The 20,014-nt window shown below is 37.9% G+C and overlaps 1 protein-coding gene across 1 annotated transcript in view; it reads left to right on the forward strand.

The window, feature by feature from the left end:
* stk39 (serine/threonine kinase 39) overlaps window positions 1-20,014 on the forward strand; it is a 166,072-nt gene that overhangs the window by 109,510 nt on the left and 36,548 nt on the right. Inside the window, exons 11-14 of the mRNA XM_062969190.1 lie at window positions 12,201-12,323; window positions 13,828-13,860; window positions 14,550-14,612; window positions 15,511-15,578. Of these exons, the coding sequence (XP_062825260.1) occupies window positions 12,201-12,323; window positions 13,828-13,860; window positions 14,550-14,612; window positions 15,511-15,578 (287 nt within the window). The remainder of the gene's footprint in view (window positions 1-12,200; window positions 12,324-13,827; window positions 13,861-14,549; window positions 14,613-15,510; window positions 15,579-20,014) is intronic.

Genomic DNA, 20,014 nt, shown 5'->3' on the forward strand with positions numbered 1-20,014 from the left:
AGGAGAGATTAAGGAAAAGCCTATTAAACATTAAATTAGGTTATGATTTTACAAATTAAGCACCAAAACATCATGTTATACAACAAATTTGACAGAAAAAGTAGTTCAGTACACAGTAATGCTATGTAGTAATTACTGTATTTACGAATTTAGCACCAAAGTATCACGATGTATTGAAAACATTGACTACAAAAATGCATTGGATAATCCAGAACATCGGATAAGCGAGTGTTGGATAAGTGAGACTTTACTGTACTTCCAAGCTCTAATTCCACTTCCCTCAAAGACCATTGTGTGAATAATATGTATGCTTCCATTTTCTGTCTGTACAATCATACCATAATGACACGTTTTGTATAATTGTCAAATGTGAACAATATAGAAAGGGAAGCCCTTCATATGGCTTTCATTTATCATTTCAATTTTCTAATTTAATAAGGGGAAAGAAACCAGCATTTCACAATTCATTTCCAAAGTAAAATTACCAAGTATAGAGAAATAACAATTAAAATTTTTCTCTTTTTTAAATTACCTTCTCTCTCATACCTTTACAGCTTATAACAAGTAGCGGAGTGTGGCATATTCACTAAAAGTAGAAGGTCTCTTTTTTAAAAAATAAATCTTCTAAGTGTTTAATTAAATGGGATGATACTCATTTTTATAAATACCTTCTATGGTAGTTCAAATGTATTTAATTATAAGTGAACAAATGAATATTTGATGAGTTGCTTGTATTGCAACAATTGCTTCAGTTTCTGAGTACTATACTCTAAATTGATTTGCAGTGTTTTAAATCTGAATGAGCCATGTTTCATAATTCAAACCTGTTTAAAATTGTAGAGTACAGTATTTTTAAAAATTGTCTTTTTCTTGTCTTAAAATTAATTAAAATACAATTTTCTTTCTCAGTGGTTCTGGAGTTTTTGTTTTGAGTGGGGTTACATTTTTAATAGGAATTAGAAATTCTGTGGTGTGTCATTTTCCAGTTTCCTAGGAGTTTGGGTTTTTTCTTTTGATGCTTTATAGTTTTGTGGCTTTTTGTTTCATGGCCATAGTCTTCCGCCACATGATTGCATTGGTTTCTTCTAGGTTTGATTCTCTGAAAATTGTTCAAAAACTTTAGCTGGCCCTAAATCAGGTGGCAAAATATTCAATATTGATAAGAAAATGTATCCCAAGTATCTATTAACTCCCAGTCTTATTTCTGGGACTGGTTGAAAGCCCTCAAATTATTAGTTCCAGGTTGCTTGAAGAATTGCCATTTCTAATTCATATCTGCCCAGATTCTAACACCGTCTCTTTTTAAAAAACCAACAACAACCCAAACGTCAATTGTACCCCATTCCTGCCTCACCATCTACAACAAACGCGTCAAGCAAAGGCAAAAGAACAACATTAAAAACACAACTAACTACTCACCTTTTCAAACAAAGGCAACTGTTATATTATTACTAACATCATCTTCAAGGTTTCTTTGAAATACCCAGGCCATACGAGGTAAGGTGTGTGACAACCAAAGAGAGGGTCTTAAACATGAAATAAAATATAGTAGCACCAGATTGTGAAATGGTCTCCATGTTGAGACTTGCAAGTATCTACACTTTTGTTGCTTCTCTGTGCCGAGTAAAGCCCTTTTTATTATAATCAATGCTTTAAAATATGTTAGCTTTCTTTAAACAAGGTTTTAGTGTTTTCAGTGTTTTAGGAAGGGGCAATTCTATATGCCCCTACCTAAATGTCAAAACCTAGGATTCCATAGGAAGTTGCCATAGTAATTCAAGTGGAATAAATGCTTAAACTGAGTAGTGTGAAAGGACCCACACGTGCTTTGTATATTGTCGATTTGTGATGAACCTAAATCATAAATAGCCAAGTTGCTCCGTGTTTACTTCTCTTACTCTGCCAGACTCTATTAACCTGCCTGTTAGAGAAAAATAAATATTCTATGTACTGAGTCAAGAAGAATATCTACAGGCCACTCTAACACCTTTGCAGATGCATACGAGAAGCTTGGCCTCTCATTGAACATCAAGAAAACCAAAGTGCTCTTCCAACAGGCACCAGCAAATCCCTCTGCAATGCCAGAAATACAACTTAATGGTGTAACACTAGAAAATGTTGACCATTTCCTCTACCTTGGCAGCTACCTCTCCACAAAAGTCAACATTGACACTGAAATAAAACACCACCTGAACTCTGCAAGTGCAGCATTCTTCTGAGTGAAACAGAGTGTTTGAGGATCGGGACATCCGTAGGGATACCAAGGTGCTTGTTTATAAAGCTATTGTCCTCCCAACATTGTTATATGCCTGTAAAACGTGGACAATCTACAGACGTCATTCTCAACTCCTGGAATGATTCCACCAGTGTTGCCTCTGAAAAACCCTGCGAAACTTTTGGGAAACAGGCAGAAAATGTCAGTGTGTTGGAAGAAGCAAAGACCACCAGCATTGAAGCGATGCTCCTATGCCATCAACTCCACTGGACTGGCCACTTTGTTTGAATGCCTGATCACTGTCTCCCAAAACAGTTATTGTACTTCCAACTCAATAATGGAAAGTGGAATGTTGGTGGACAAGAAAAGAGATTTAAAGATGGGCTTAAAGCTATCCTGGCATAGACACTGAGAATTGAGAAGCCCTGGCCCTTGAGCACTCTAACTGGATGTCACAGAATCATAGAATAGTAGAGTTGAAAGAGACCTCATGGGCCATCTAGTCCAACCCCCCGCTAAGAAGCAGGAAATCGCATTCAAAGCACCCCTGACATATGGCCATCCAGCCTCTGCTTAAAAGCCTCCAAAGAAGGAGCCTCCACCACAGTCCGGGGCAGAGTCCGGCTCATGTTTAACTTGTTGTCCACGAGGACTCCAAGGTATTTTTCGCACATACTGCTGTCGAGCCAGGCATCCTCCCTCAGTTGTGACCAGCAGTTCAGTGGAATTCGAAGAGGCATGAATGGAGTGCGAAAGGGAGAAATGTTTCCAAAGGAAGGCGAGTCAAGCCAACCCTGATCGGGACCACCTTCCACCTGGAAACAGATGCCCTCACTATGGAAGAACATGCGGGTCAAGAATAGGATTCCACAGTCACCAACGTACCCACCACCAAGACACTACACATGGAGGACCATCATACTCTGACAATGAGGGATCGGCTAAGGAAGGAAGGGAGAAAAAGAAATATGCTACACATTGAGTAAAGAAGTACAGTATGTTATGAGATAAAATGACTGTTCATTTGTAGTGGTACTGGTGCAAGCTGGACTTCAGATTTCATAACATTTTGCTGAACTGAGATAGCGTAAGCCCCAATATCAAATAAAGAAATTGCTCTTCTCTACCCTTCTTTTCAGCCTCCTTTCCCTTTGTGAGAAATGTGAGAGAGAGGAGGAAGGAAGCAATATTTTATGTGTAAATATCAGGAGATTTACAGCAGGTTTATTTCACTAGTAAGGTGAAGAATGAGGCTCATCCAAGCTGAAACCCCTAACTATTAGTACAACAGTAGAGCACTGAGAAGCACACTTGCAATTAACGTGAACAAACATATGTTCATATGCATTTTGTTATCTCTAGGATTTTTAGTGTTTTGTAGAGTCTGCTGTCTTGGGGTTTTGCCCCTTTTCAGAGAAGATCTGTTTTCAATCAACCACTTGGTCCTAACATTGATTCTTCTGAGATTGTAGACATCTGAATATATGCAGTTGTATTTGTTGCCCCAAATATCGTCTTACCTTCATATAAGCAGAATTAACCAATTATGAGTTCATTAATCTTGGGTACAAAATACCTGGCAGCTTCTGAAATACAATCTGTTTGACTTGTAACCAGAGTACAGCATAGTGAGGTTTGAGAGAAAGCTCCCACACATCCAACTTTTGTATTCATTGTATGGTTTAACTTGCTTTTTTGACACCTCATATGGAAGCCCCCCAGCCATCCCTCATCTGTCCAGCATTCTCTGGTCCAGCTGACATTCATATTTCCTTCCTCCACAGCTGTGATGGTGTTGGCAACAGCTTGGTCATTCTCCCCCTCCCGCCATCCTCACATAAACAGCTTTCTGGATATGCCAAATTGCTTTTGTGTTAATTACTGTCCAAATGTCAGCCGTTCAAACTTTTTTTAATTTACCTATTTTTTGTTTCAGTGATCTGGTGGATGCCCTCTAAAATGTGAAAATATGGCTTTTATAAGAGTGCAGGTTCTTTTTGTTTTCTGTTAAAGTTAGAAATAAGTCTGCTTTTCATGCTGTCAGCAGGTTTTTGTTTTTAGGAGTCAATAAGACTAAAATAATAGTTCTATTCCCTTCTTTGCCATTCTCCTGCCTTCTGCCATAGTATTGCTAATTGTGCTACATGGTATGATATATAGTATCACAAGTACTATTTCCGGAACCACAGATTTCTAAAACCAAGAGACCGGAAAGAGCAATGACTTCTCAGAAGTGGCTCTGCAGTTTTTCAGGCTCTATGTCACACCATCCTCAACAAGTCCATAACGCTATTGCTCCTTCTTCCTGTTGTCTATCTATCCTCAATCATTGCTGCCCTTTCCTTAGTCTTGTGGCAGCTATTATCGTGGCCATGGCAGCTCTAGGTATCTTTCCAGGGAAGAGAGAAGAATGAAAATCATTTGTCAGCTAGTTACAAATGACACATTTGTAATAGTGTTTTACAGTTTAGAGCAGCAGTTTTCAAAGTGTGCTCCGTGGAACCCTTGAGGCTCCATGAAGCATATTGGGGGGGGGGGGGGCTGCAGTTCCCTTTTATTGTTTCCAAATGCCGGCTGAGATCTCTTGCCATGGCACCCAGTGTGCCCATCACCACCGGGACCACCTGTACTGGTTTCTGCCAGAGTCTTTGAAGTTCAATCTTGAGGTCCTGATAGCGGCTGAGTTTTTCCTGTTGTTTTTCGTCAATGCGACTGTCACCTGGGATGGCAACATCAATGATCCAAACCTTTTTCTTTTCCACAACTGTGATGTCTGGTGTGTTGTGTTCCAGAACTTTGTCAGTCTGGATGATGATGATGATGATTATTATTATTATTATTATTACGGCTGAGTGGCTATCTGTTGGAGGTGCTAGGTTTGTGATTTTCGTGCATGGCACAAGAGGGATGGACTGGACAGCCACTGGGGTCTTCCACTGAAATAGTATTAAGTTTATATTGGTCAAAACATTTGCCCATGCCTGAGATATAGATATAGACACACACACACACACACACACACACACACACACACACACATACATACATACATATTGGGGGGCTCCACGAGAAACTTTTGCTTCAAAAAGGGCTCTATGACTGGAAATGTTTTGAGAATCCCTGATTTAGAAATAGAGTAGTGGAGAAGTTCGGTTCAGTTTTGATAAGAATTTGCAAATTTCATCCTCTTTGGGGTGAAAAGAACTTGAGATATCAAATGTGAGCAATACTAAAACAAACATATGTCTCACCCATGGTTTTGATTGCTTAACTTTATAAAGTTTGTGGTTGGATTTTTGTTTATTCAACCATGTCAGCACTGAATTAACCATGTTGTTTCTTTTTTTAAAAAACAAAACAAAACAATATGCTCCTCATCTGTAAAAGAGTAGCTGAATTTGTATAGTGCAGATTGTCAAATATGCGGTATACATTTGAAGAATTTACTAGTTTTATTTACATCCAGGACAGAAGGAACCTGAGGCTTAAGAATTTTGAATGAGAGAGAAAGTGAAAATGATGGGAAGTGCTATTCTAGCAGCATTTTGATTCTGCTTACAGTATGGCCCTGTATCCACAGGCCATACTTTCCTAGACTTCGTGTGAATATGCAAAACTGCAGACAAAAATGAATCTCTTGAAATAAAGAACTTTTGGCCCATGAATTCCATGGAGTTGTGCTGGAAAAACTAAAAAATTCCTAGAGAGGTCATATTTTGTCAAATATGTGTAAATAAACCCATGGATATTGGTCCTGTGGATATTTGGGGGGGGGGGGGGGTGGTGTCATACTGCATTTAAAATATTTTGCCTTTCCTCACAAGAGGAATCTGTGGTGAAACAAGGAGAACTTGTTTATTTTAAAACATGAGAACCAATATATAGTGTACCTTTAAAAAAAGTTAATGGTGTTTTGTGAAGTTTTGGACTGGAGATGAGTGGGAGAAGAACTGGAGAAGTGCATGTTTCCCAGAGCTCAGATGTTGCTGTTTTAACTTCTACTCTTCAATGTAGACCATAGGGGAGATTCACTTCTGTGAATATGAAGAAGACAATCTGTTATGGCAAATAACCTTCATGACCCCCATATATTAGTTGTCTTCGGTCTTCTATAATATTTTCCAATGGTTTTAAATTCCATTAAAATCTGTCAGTTTCTTAATTCATCTTAAGCTATGCTTGTATGAGAGGAAGAAATTCCCACAATATTTAAAAAGCTTAAATAATAAAATTAATTGAAATAAAATAAAATAAAATAAAATAAAAAAACAAGTTAGAGGTGAAATTAGTTGAAAATGAACAAAAACCATGGACATTGTGATTCTGTAAGGATTTGAATCTATCTTCTTGGTCAACATCCTACTTTAATGGTGATCTGCCTGAGGCTCTTCAATAAGTTATTCAACTGCAACTCCCAGAATTCTTTAACATTGACTATGCTGATTATGGCTGGTAAGGCTTCTAGGCCCACAATAAATGAGAAGGTGTACTTGGTCCATTTCTGATCTAAAAGCTATTGCCTGTCATGGTCATTCCAGCCTTTGATCTTTGCTTGTATGCCATCACATATTTCAGATGTTGTTTTCATCTCACATTATTCGTGTAATCTAGCCTTCTGGAAACATAGCAACCACACACACAGTACTGGTGGAATAACATTTTAAGAACATCTTTGTTGTAAACATGAGCTGTAAACCCATTAGTGCATATAAATAATATTGTGCATTCCCTCCATGAAGCTCAAATCTCCCCAGATGTGACCTAAGGTTGGCTTTTGAAAGAATAAATGAGCTTTTGTTCTTCAGATCTCCCAATTAAAATGTGTTTTTTTCTTTTTGTTTCTCTTATGGATATATCTAAAGGTAAAGAAAAGCTGACCTTGTGCTGAAAAAATGCATCAGGACAAATGAAATAATATTTATATAAACAGAAATGCTATTTGTCTTACAAATTGACATGCTCATGTTCTTGTTACCATGTTCAAGGCTTGGAAAAAGTTACATTTATGGATTGTAGCTCCCAGAATCTTAAAGCCAGCATGATCAAACCTGGGTGTTGCAGACCAAGATGGTAACATTTTCCAAGCACTGATATTGCAAATTATAGAGAAGATGCTTATTGTTGCTGCTTGTGAGTTTACCTCAAAAGTAGGAGTAACAATGGTAAAAAAATTAGTGTAAGTGTAGGTGGCACTTCAGGGATGTTGCTTAGTGTTGATATATGTTTGCCTTACATTTCATAGCAGACACAGGCTTTACGCTGGCTTAGGTTTAATAATCTGTTCATTTTGACTAGTTAGGTTTGTTCAAAAGATGGGGTATAAATATCAAAATGGGAAAATCCTATGGGTTCTAGTTCAGGAGGAAAAAAAAGGGTAGGCCAGTGGTAGTCTCTGAACCAGTGCCAATCCTTGAACCATTGGGTGCTTGTTTGTGACAGGTTTCCAGGAAAGAATTGTAGTCAATGCCATTCCTTGGCAGACTGGAAAACAGCAATGGCTGGATCCCCATTTTTTTAAAAAATATATTTTTATTGAAAATTTTTATAAATTAAATCTAAAGGGAAAAAAGAGGGGATTGGATTCTAAGGTAAAACTGGTGAGGGAAGGAAGTGAGGGTATGGGGAAAGTTAATCTAAGGGAAAGTATGGGGATTGGGAGTAGGAATGGAGTCCTAGGATAGAGTGCAGGTTTGGAGAGTTAGGGGCAGGGAAAACATTAAGGGAAAGTGGATTGGGAAAGGAAAGAGACCCTACTCGGGGGTGGGGTTGGGGGATAGACTTCCGTTCTTCTATCTTCCGTTCGTCATCATCTTTGGGTTATCTTCTTAGTTCTTCCTCTATATATTCTTCAAAGTTCGACCAGTCCGTTTCCTTCATGGCTCTGCCCGTATTCTTTTGGATCAAGTATGTTAGCTTGTCCATATTTTTGATGTCCATTATTTTTTCTAGCCACATTTCTTTAGTGGGTATAACTGTACTTTTCCAATGTTTAGCAATTACTAATCTCGCTGCCGTAATTAAATAAGTATGTATTTTTTTCTATATTCTCTTTATTTTTCAATTTCGCTCCTCCCTCTTTTTCGTGAATATTATATAATCCCAATAAATAGTAATCCGGTTTACATTCCAAATTTATTTTTAAATTTTTTCTGCATTCAGTATTAATTATACTCCAATATTTTTTTAATTTCCTTACAATTCCACCACATATGGTGGTACGACCCTACCTGCTCCCTACATCTCCAGCATTTATTATCCCTATTTTTATACATTAAGCCAAAGGTGTGATAAATTTAGAATTGAGAGAAATTTCAGCAATCATTTTATTAGATCGTCTCTAATAAAAGTTTGGATTAAATATAAAAGATTTCTCCATGAAAAAACACCGCTCTGGTTCTCGCCGTTAGAAGCTAACCAGAGGAGAGAATTAGGCTGGTCTGCTTGGCCAACTTATAAAGAGATTCTTAAAAAGAATAAATACAAATAAAGAAGAACCCAAAATCAAGGAACTAGAAGAAATACAAATTGATTATAGAAATGTGTCATGGTTCCAGTATTATCAAATTAAAGAGAGTTTTAATAAAGATAAGAAAGTGGGATTTAATCTTAATAATGATTTCTGGGATATTACACTTCAAAGAAGCAAAAAAGTCGTAACGATATTATACAACAAATTAGTAGATGGGGCCACGGAGGCAGAAATTGTAAAAGATTCAATGCTAAAGTGGTCAAGAGATTTGGGCAGGTCAATTTTAATGAGCGAGTGGGAGGAAATCTGGAACAAAAAAATTAAATACTGCCTCGCTACAGATCTTAAAGAAAATTGGATCAAAATAATACATAGATGGTACTTAACACCAAAAAAAATTGGATCCCCATATTAAATAGCCCATAACTTGGACTAGGATGCTGATATTCCCTTTCTACAGTTGTCATTATTTTTAATTATTATGCCTGAAAAAAAGAAAGAACCCTTCTGAAAAAAAAACCATGATAGGTTTGCCTTAGGGTCACCACAAGTCATAAGCTACTTGAAGACACTGAACAACAAGAATATTTAGCATACAGTAGTACCATGTAACATTTTTTATTACCATGCAATGCTTTATTTCATCCCACTTCTTTCTTGAAAAGTTTCTCAGTTAGCCTTTGGCAATTTTAGTTTTTTTTAGTTGAGTAGGGGAGACATTATATCCTTATATGCCTGCTGATTTCTGAGTGAGCAGTTTTCTTCATCATTTTGAACATTCAGAACATTTTTGTCAAGAGAATTGGTTAACTCTACACCTCCCACTGTTCTAATTAGGTAAGACTTACTCATAATGAATGGAAAATGAATAGGATACTGAAAGTGTACTTTGATGGGTACTTTTTCAGATTTCGTTTAAATAATTATGGAGCGCTGTATATTACATTGGTCTGAAGCATCTTTTCATGAATTTGCCCAACCAGAGAAGTGTGTTGCTCAGATACTTTTATAACATACATATTTATATTAAGACTAGCTGTGCCCAGCCACGCATTGCTGTGGCTTTTTGGATTTGTTTGTTGGCCAGGTGGATTAGCAGTGAATAGACTTGCAGCCGCAAAGTATGGCCGTTTTCTTCCTATTGTAATCCTAGTTTGGTGAGTTGGAATACACTGAATAGTCTCGGTGTGGCAGGTATACATGCTGTTATTAGTCACCTTGATTAGCATGTAATGGCCTTGTAGATTCAAAGCCTGGCTGCCTCCTCCCTGGGGGAATCCTTTGTTTGAAGGTGCTAGCTGGCCCTGATTGAACCCCCTCCCTTCCTGTCCAGGGAGTTGAAGAAGGACCAGCAGAAGACAGGGCTCATTGGAAGACGCCTCCCCCAGGCTGCTGTAATCAATAGCCCTGGGCTGAGTGGGTTGCTAGGAGACCAAGTGGGCGGAGCTTAGCCCTCTAACTGGCAGCTATTGGATAAAAACAATTATTCCTTTCCCTCTAATTAGGACTTCATTTTTCTTTTCTTTTTGTTGTATCAACCTAGAGCAGTGGATGATGGGTTGTGTTGTCAAATTTCGAAGTTGGGGGGCCTGTAGTTTTGCTGTTTTGTCCGGTGGCCTGATTCCATCACTCTTTTATATATATATAGATATAAAATTAACAGGGAAGGAAAATTTACTGTTAACCAGGCTTTTTGTTAATCTCTTGCGTTCTCAGTATGTTTCCATCTCCATCATTCCTGTTATCTATAAGTAACCAGAGATGCAATTCGTTTTGAAAAGAGGGAAGCCTTGCCTCTGTTTATGTACTGTCTGTGTATGTCAATTGTATAACGGCATTGAATGTTTGCCATATATGTTCCAGTAAACCGCTCGGAGTCCCCTCGGAGAGATAGAGTGGAATATAAATAAAGTATATTATTATTATTTATTATTATTACTGACACAACAACATTGTATGACACAGCAAACAAGATAGATATGCTGGATTTCGTATCACAAAATCACAAGTCAAACACTTCCCAACCGTCTAGGACTGTGTGATGTATTTTCGGATGATACGCGCAGATCCCAGTAGGGTGGCCTTTTGCAGTTGGCAGATTCTTATTCTTATTTTATTTTATGACACAGCAAACAAGATAGACATGCTGGATTTCGTATTTGCTGTATTATTATTATTATTATTATTATTATTTTATTATGACACAGCAAACAAGATAGATATGCTGGATTTCATATCACAGAATCACAAGTCGAACACTTCCCAAGTGTCTAGGACTGTGTGATGTATTTTCGGATGATGCGTGCAGATCCTAGTAGGGTGGCCTCTTGCAGTTGGCAGATCGTGATTTTGTCAATGTCTATTGTTTTCAAATGCCGGCTGAGATCTTTTGGCACAGCACCCAATGTGCCGATCACCACCGGGACCACCTGCACTGGTATTATTATTATTATTATTATTATTATTATTATTATTATTATTATTATTTTATTATGACACAGCAAACAAGACAGATATGCTGGACTTCACATTATTATTATTATTATTATTATTATTATTGTTGTTGTTGTTGTTGTTGTTATTAGTGGAAGAGGCAAACAAGAATAGTTTGGAGAGTAAAAGGACAGCCTTAAATGCTTTGCTCTGAATTTTTTGTCTCTCTTTTTCTATCCTTACCCCACATGCAATCACGTATGTGCGTGTAAAGGGAGGAAGAAATAATCTCGCTCTGAAATATGATTAAAAGACACAATTGTATATATTAGAGAGCTTTTAAAATAATGATGAAATTCAATTCACAGATAGCTCAGCTACAGAATTTGCTCCATGATCTGCCACTCATGGAGAGGAGATTAATGAAAGCCAAGCCATTACTCTATTTCTCCAGCATCTTTGTAGTTTTTCCTATTTTTTCTTTGCCAGGATTTCTGCTCAGGCAGAGATTTAGACCAGCGCTAATATGTCTATTTGGAAAGCTGAAATGTAATTTGGAAAAAAGTGAAATAAAAAGCAATTTTGGGACATCCTTGCTTCTTTCCAGAACTTAGGCAACAATAAATCATTGCTGACTTTAATGTGCCTGAAATGTATTCTCCACTGTCATAGTTGCATATTTAGCAAGGGTTCATTTCTCTTGGCTCTAAAAAGCTGTAGAAACAAAAAATCCAACTATTTCTGCCTGAGAAGACACTTGAAAAGAGGCACTGGCCATATTCTTGTACTTAAGCCATATTATTCTGGATTAGCCATCATTATACTCTAATTTAAAAGCTTGACTCATCAACCCCTGTTTCAGTCCTTAAAAACTGGTTGTAAGACTTGAAGGCCTAAAGGTTTGGAAACTGAAATACTTATCATTTTGCATGTCAGTTCAGAAACTGACGCCCCTTCCCCAAATAATGGTTCTGGCAATTCAGAATCTATGTTTTTCACAGTCTAATCATGTATTGATCAATCAGCAGGATTGCAAATGAAAAATGGAATGGGGAAATTATGGTGTTCTTACGTTTTTGTTAGGTCAGAAGAGTGCCAGGTTCCAGTGGCCATCTGCACAAGACAGAAGATGGAGACTGGGAGTGGAGCGATGATGAGATGGATGAGAAAAGTGAAGAGGGCAAAGCTGCTTTTTCCCAAGAAAAGGTGAATATTGAAAACTATTGTATATGTTCATTTATTATTGACACAACAACATTGTATGACACAGCAAACAAGATAGATATGCTGGATTTCATATCACAAAATCACAAGACAAACACATCCCAAGTGTCTAGGACTGTGTGATGTATTTTCGAATGATGCGTGCAGATCCCAGTAGGGTGGCTTTTTGCAGTTGACAGATCGTAATTTTGTCAATGTCTATTGTTTCCAAATGCCGGCTGAGATCTTTGGGCACGGCACCCAATGTGCCGATCACCACCGGGACCACCTGCACTGGTTTCTGCCAGAGTCTTTGAAGTTCATTCTTGAGGTCGTGACAGCGGCTGAGTTTTTCCTGTTGTTTTTCGTCAATGCAACTGTCACCTGGGATGGCAACATCAATGATCCAAACCTTTTTCTTTTCCACAACTGTGATGTCTGGTGTGTTGTGTTCCAGAACTTTGTCAGTCTGGATTCGGAAGTCCCACAGTATCTTTGCATGCTCATTTTCCAATACTTTTGCAGGTTTGTGATCCCACCAGTTCTTTACTGCTGGCAGGTGGTAATTGAGGCATAAGTTCCAATGAATCACTTGGGCCACATAGTTGTGCCTCTGTTTGTAGTCTGTCTGTGCGATTTTCTTACAGCAGCTGAGGATATGATCAACGGTTTCGTCGGTTTCTTTGCACAGTCTGCATTTTTGGGTCATCAGCTGATTTTTCGATCTTGGCCTTAATTGCATTTGTTTTGATGGCTTGCTCCTGGGCTGCAAGGATTAGGCCTTCTGTCTCCTTCTTCAGTGTCCCATTCGTGAACCAGAGCCAGGTCTTCTCCTTATCAGCTTTTCCTTCAATTTATATGATGATGATGATGATGATGATGATAATGATGATGATGATATGCTTTCATGGCCTGAATCACTGGATTGCTGTGAGTTTTCCGGGCTGTATGGCCATGTTCCAGAAGCATTATCTCTTGACATTTTGCCCACATCTATGGCAGGCATCCTCAGACCTCACAACCTCTGAGGATGCCTGCCATAGATGTGGGCAAAACATCAGGGGAACATGGCCATACAGCCCGAAAGACTCACAGCAACCAATTATTTTGAGGAAACTCAAAAGCAAGAGCTTAGTCTATTTTGGTAAAACTTAAAAGAAGCACCGACCTCACTGCCCCTCTTTCCACTGTAATGCCACTTTAGGCATTTTGAATATCTGGTGAGAAAATGGCAACAATCCCTAACAAAAGTACAGAGAGAATAAAGGAGATTGGTGCTGGCTGGGTCTTTCCTTTCTTTGTGGAACGATCTTTGATTTATCCACAGGTCATATCAATATCCGTAATTTTAACATCCAGATCTCCCCTCGACTTATACATGAGGTCAGCATATACACAGATATATGCAGTATAAGTGTTTCAGTAATGCCTATCATGTCTAACAAATGTAATCAATCTTTATTATGACACAGTCTGCAATTAGTAACGCCTGATACTTCTCTTCTAGTCACGAAGGGTTAAAGAAGAAGAAAATGCTGAGGTAAAAAGAAGTGTTTACTTCTCCTAAGTTTTGAGTGGGTGGGTAGCTTTTAATAATTTATCTGTAATAAAGCTCAAGTTAGGGAAATATTCAGCAGTACTTCAGAGTTTTGGGTTTGGTTTGCTCATCTACATCACAGGAGCAGAATATATAAAACAAGAATGAGATGTAGATTTGAGTAAACAGTCATTGCTTTATGAATATAGTTTGAAAAACTAACATGGTAGATAAACAGAAAAGTTGCCATACTCTTCTTGATGCTTAATGCAATGCTTTTATTAGCTTAAACTAAGATTAAATTTATTTAGATTTTACTTATTCTAGCTGTCCCCAGAATGATTTGCAAATTTAAAATTTGTTGACATAATGTAAAAACTTCTTTTAACATATCAAAATATTGCTTTTTTACTTATCTTCTTTCCCTCTGCACCCTTTGCTCTAGAGGGGTTTAAAGGATAAATTATGGGAGGTGCTAGGAGAAAGGGGAGATTTCAAAAAATAGCTGTCATTGCTTTTCCACTTATGAAAATCTCTGCTAGATGAAAGAACCTTCTTGGACTGGAAGAGCAGAATTTGATATAAACCACTGGTTCTTTTTCATGCTTAAAAATTATTTCTTGTGCTTGTTGGTGTATCAGTGTGTGTATATGTTTCATGCTTTTAAAAAAAAATTCTAATTTTTAAAACAGATTTCCATGAATTCCAGCAATATTCCTGATCAAATACAGAATCTGTCTATAAAGGGTTCTCAGGTACTCTGTCTATTAAAGCTATATATGTATATAAGTTAGATAAGTGGATTTAAGAACTAATCAAATTGGTGGGGCTGTGCACATTCAGATGTAATGTGGTGAGGTCAGGATAACATCCTCACCAGGCAGTTTATCCCAGTGTTATATAATAAGACAACTTTGTTCCCAGTGTTTACTGGATGATCAGTTCTGATATCAACCAAAACTAGATGTGAATATTGTCTTTCAGAAAAAATGCAGACTCGGGTCCTTATTGTATAAGTTACTATAGCTGTAGTAATTTTTCAGCTAATCTTAAATTTTACAGGATGGAGAAACTGTTTTCTTTTGTGTTTGGTGGGGTATAATACTTTGCTAAACCAACATTCAGTAGGATAGATATGACTATGTTAAGCTGCCGTGCTATGTGAATGTTGGGTTATGACACTTGAATCCCCACGCCATAGAAACTCATAAGGCGAACTTGAGTAAGTCACAATCTGTGGCTCAGAGGAAAGCAATGGCAATTTGTTCTGAACAAATTGCGCTAAGAAAACCCCATGATAGGGTCACTTAGGGTCTCCATAAGGTAGAAATGGCTTGAAGGCACACAGCAGCAACAACAAAGCTGGATGTTTCAAAACAAAAAGTCAATTTATCAGCCTAATCTGGGCGGTAGACTTAAATTGGTTGTGCCTGTCTGCTTAATCTATATTACTTCAATATTTTGAGATTGATTGTTCTTGGTTAAATATTCTATCATTAATATAAGTTTTATATTAAGCTTTTATTTGTAACATTAATGGTCAAATGGAGTAACCTCCTAAGAATGGATTCTGCTTTGATTTATATAATATGAAACAGTTTTTAGGAATAATGTGCTGTACCCTCTCCCTTTTTTCCCCTCTTAAAAAACCAGACTCGACCTGCTGTTAGCAATGAATGTGGTGAAATTCCGTGTGCTGTGAATCTCGTTTTAAGACTAAGGTAGGAAGCTCCTTTTGTTTATTTTTCATATTTCCCTCCAATATATGGTCAGTTCTCTTATCTCTTATTCTTCTTGTTAAACTTTTATAATATTAACAAAAAATAAATGTTAATATAGTCACTCTCCCAGTATGACCAATATGAATGGTGTTCCCATGACTAATTGCTCCCTTTTAATTGCTTAGGAAAATAGGAATAGAGGAGAGGGGGGAAAAAGAATACTGAATATGAATGTAGCTTCAGGCTAAAGGTACCCTTCATTAAGTATTTTCTTTTTTCCTCTCCTTTTTCATTCTGTTGCAGAATCACAGTGAGAGATTTTTAATGAGTTTCTTTCACACTTCAGCAGTCAACCTCTGACGGAAATAAACCATGGCTGTAATACAACTTGCCTGCTCAGAGCATTTTTACTGGGCAGGTTTGATCAGCCACATGAGGGGGGGAAATGACTGATATATTTTCAAAGAACTTTTAGCCTTTTAGAAAATGATACAAATAGCAGTGTCAGGCTTCATAGTTCTTTGGAAGTAGACAAGAGTTCATTTCCATTTTTGAGGAAATGGGTTTGTAGCCTATTAATTGCTTCTTAAATAGAAAGTTTTTTTGGCGGCCTAATTAATTTTCACTGAGCCAACTTAACATGCTTCTCATGCAGTTCTATTCTAGTTTTTCCTCTGACCTAAGCTAAAATGACTTGGAAAATTGAAAAAAGTCTTCAGAGTTGATCTTCAGAGTCGATTTCTTCTTTGATTGGAAAGAAGTGGCACTATTCCCCCCTTGACATCATGAAAAGAGTTTCTTCTTGGAACTGGAGGTTTATTGTAGATCGCTACAAAGGCAACTGCCTACCTTTTAAAAACATATTCAAGGACCTTCCTTGTTTCTCATGTGTTGCGCAGTTTGGCTCTGCAGAAATGCTTAGAATCCAGCTCAGGACTGACTCCAGTTGTATTCGTTCACTCACAGAAGCTCCATAGACAGTGTAAGGGAAGGATGCAGTGCATTTCCCTTTGGGTAAGAGGCTTCAAAAAGCAGGTTGTGTGTAGGCTCGCCTCTCTTGCTTTTAGGGTTTTCAAACTGAAAACTGGAGAGGGCTCCTGTACCTTTAAAGGGGATTTTCTGTGAGTGCAAAAGCAACACCTCTTCAATGCAGCCAATTCTAGTTTCACTCGCTATGTTTTTCACACCATTCCATCATATTGGATCTGATTTCATTTAGCAGGTGCTAAGATAAGGGCTTGTTTTGTTTTGAACTGTTTTTGTTATTCTCATCTAGCCTTGTGAACAAAGGAGTTGAGAGTGTTTTTCATCCCTGTCAGAGCAGATGAAAGTGTTCCAAGAATGTTCATAGCTTCTGTATTTCACCATATAGTCTACTTCATGTAGTACTTTATCTTGCGATTTAGGCAAATCAAGAACTATGAGAAAATGATTTTTTTTTTAAAAAAATGCTTATCTAGGCAATTATGAGATAAGGAGACAGGGCATATAGGAGGCTTTTAATGTCCTTCCCAGGAGCTTCCGGTGGCCTAGGGGATAAAAGCCTCGTGACTTGAAGGTTGGGTTGCTGACCTGAAGGCTGCCAGGTTCGAATCCCACCCGGGGAGAGCGCGGATGAGCTCCCTCTATCAGCTCCAGCTCCATGCGGGGACATGAGAGAAGCCTCCCACAAGGATGGTAAAACATCAAAACATCCGGGGGTCCCCTGGGCAATGTCCCTGCAGACGGCCAATTCTCTCACTCCAGAAGCAACTCCAGTTGCTCCTGACACGGAAAAAAAAAATGTCCTTCTTTTTCCATCTGACATGAATTCTTCCACAACCGCCATAAGAATGGAGGCCTCATTGTAGCATGCCCATAATGATATACTGATAACTTGACAACATACTAAAATGTTCTATGGGAAGACTTTGTCTAGTCACACCAGTCCCACAGATTTTTTCACCCTTTTTTTAGTGTAACACTCTGTCTGCTACTCAGTCTCATTCCTGAACTGGATAGAGGGTGGTATTCTCATATTTTAGCATCCAACAGTTCCTCTGTTCTTCTAGCACTTTTATATAATTCGTTGTTATTAGTAGTTTGATAGAAGACAGTTTTTTAAAAGTACATATGGTGGCACAACCTTTATATCTGATTTATCTGTTCAAGTACTCGGGGGCAGAAGGGTAAATTTGCCATATGTAATGTGTATGCAAAAATGACTTGACTGAAACCACATTCTCCCTCCACAAGGAAATCTTAGCACTAGCTGAGTTGGTGCAATCCCTTATGGCAGTGGTTCTCAAACTGGATCCCGAGGTGTTTTGGCCGACAACTCCCAGAAATCCCAGCCAGTTTACCAGCTGTTAGGATTTCTGGGAGTTGAAGGCCAAAACATCGTGGGACCCACAGGTTGAGAACCACTGCCTTAAGGACTCTTCTACCTGGTGCTTGGAAGAATACTTTGTCACATGCTAGGAGTACATTTTCTGAGTTGCTGTGATTTTGATTCATTTTTCACAATCCTCCCCCTTCCTTACATGGCTGGTCAAGGTGAAAAGGTTTGCATCCACTACAACATTACTCATCTTAGCAAAATGCAGTCCTATCCTCGTGGAGTGAAGAGCAGGGAAGTAGCTTGCAATAGGAACAGGATTTTGAAGTTGATTAAAGACTTTTGGTTATAACAAGATCCAGAGTGTCTTGAACCCAGTGCAGCTATTATTGTGATGATGATCTCACAGTCTCGTTGCTAAATGTGAAAATGGATGGGCATTGACTGCAGATAGTCCATATGTGTTAGTTGGCATATTGTTGTCCATTCTTTATTCCAAGAGCTCAGAACTGTGCTTTGATATCTTGGTATCTTTGTGAGGTAGGCTGTGCTTTATTCATGGTGGCAAGCAGAGTGGGGATTTGAGCCTAAATTTGCCCACACTCACATCCACCACTCGATTCTCCATTGTAGTATAGTTCTTAGGGGTTATTTCCCATTTTTACACCCTAGTTGCTGTAAGCGCCATTAAACCTAGTGAGCATTACCTCTGAGTAAATATGTATTGGAGTGCTTTGTTGGTTTTGTGTTTCATTCTCTTTTTTCCTCATCGCAGAATAAAACTATGGGAGCTATGCCTGAAAGAGATTTAATTTTACTATAACTCCTTTGTGGATCTTATAAATTCTTGGTTTCTATAAAACTCAGTGTACATTATTCTTCTAGAAGGAAAGGTCAGGCAGTATTTCTACACCATCCAAATTTACAATGGTAGTCCAAAATAAGGGATTTTGTTTGTGCTACTTCTATATAAGTTAAAGAGAAATGTTCTAACTATGGTAGTACTTCATAGCTTAATTTACAGATGATGTGATTTGTCTTTCTTTTTTGTTTTGTTTTTTAAAGGCAGTAGTAAATCCATTTGCCACAAACAAATCCTGAGAGCACATTAAAGTTTAACTGTTCCAGAAATTATGATCAGTATCTTTCCTGCTTTTATTTTGTACCCATGCTCATGAAATGCGGTTTGCTTTGTAATGTGCTACATTGAATTGATGTCAGCACAATGTTTTTAAACAACTGAATTCTCTTTGGATTTATGGTGGTAATTGTCACAAGTTTCTGGGCTAAGAAAGCTCTTAACACTACCTGCTGAGCGGATGGCTACATTTAATTGTTGATAGGATCTATAGTGGACATTCAAATAGATAAAAGATAATCAAACTAACTAATGCCGGTTACTTCCTCCTGTGGAAGTCTTCAGATACTGTGCTTAGTCTTCATATAAACAAACACACAAGAACGGAAGATATAATTTAGAGATGAAACCTGGTTGGAGATATCAAGTCGTTCCTGATACAAGAAAAAAAACATGCAGTAATAATCTCTGACTTCTGTTTGTTATGTCTTTCAATTCCTTGGGTTTTGAATAAATGTCAACGTTTACAGAGCCTATATGCATACGGTTTTTTGCACATTGTAAGATTAAACATATGATTAATGTTTCTGTTCCAAGTGGGTTTCCATGTAATACATGGGGGGGGGGTGTCCTTTTGTGAAACTCATAAACACTGTCTCCTTAGTAGCATTAGATAGCGGTGTGGTGCATTTTTTTTAAAAAAAATTGCATAAATTGTATGTTCGTTTTCTGTTTTTCAGTGCTTAATTTAATTGTCATCTATTCCTCCTATCGATCAGGTTGTTCTTAAGGCTGTAGACTTGTGTCCATATTACAGTTCACCTTAAGAAATTCTGGTAGCTGAGAAGATTTAAAATTATAATTTAATGGAATTTCAAAGTGTATAGTGACCAATTGAAAAAATTTATGCTCAGCCTTCAAGCACTTGTATGTTGTCCATGCAAAAGGTGTTCATGAAGAGAATCTACCTGCCCTTGTTCTGAAAATACTTATAGAATATTTGCGCTGTGGCATTAATTGCACGGTTTGGTTTATACCATG

Source organism: Anolis carolinensis, chromosome 1, assembly GCF_035594765.1.
Source record: "Anolis carolinensis isolate JA03-04 chromosome 1, rAnoCar3.1.pri, whole genome shotgun sequence".
Taxonomy (NCBI): domain Eukaryota; kingdom Metazoa; phylum Chordata; class Lepidosauria; order Squamata; family Dactyloidae; genus Anolis; species Anolis carolinensis.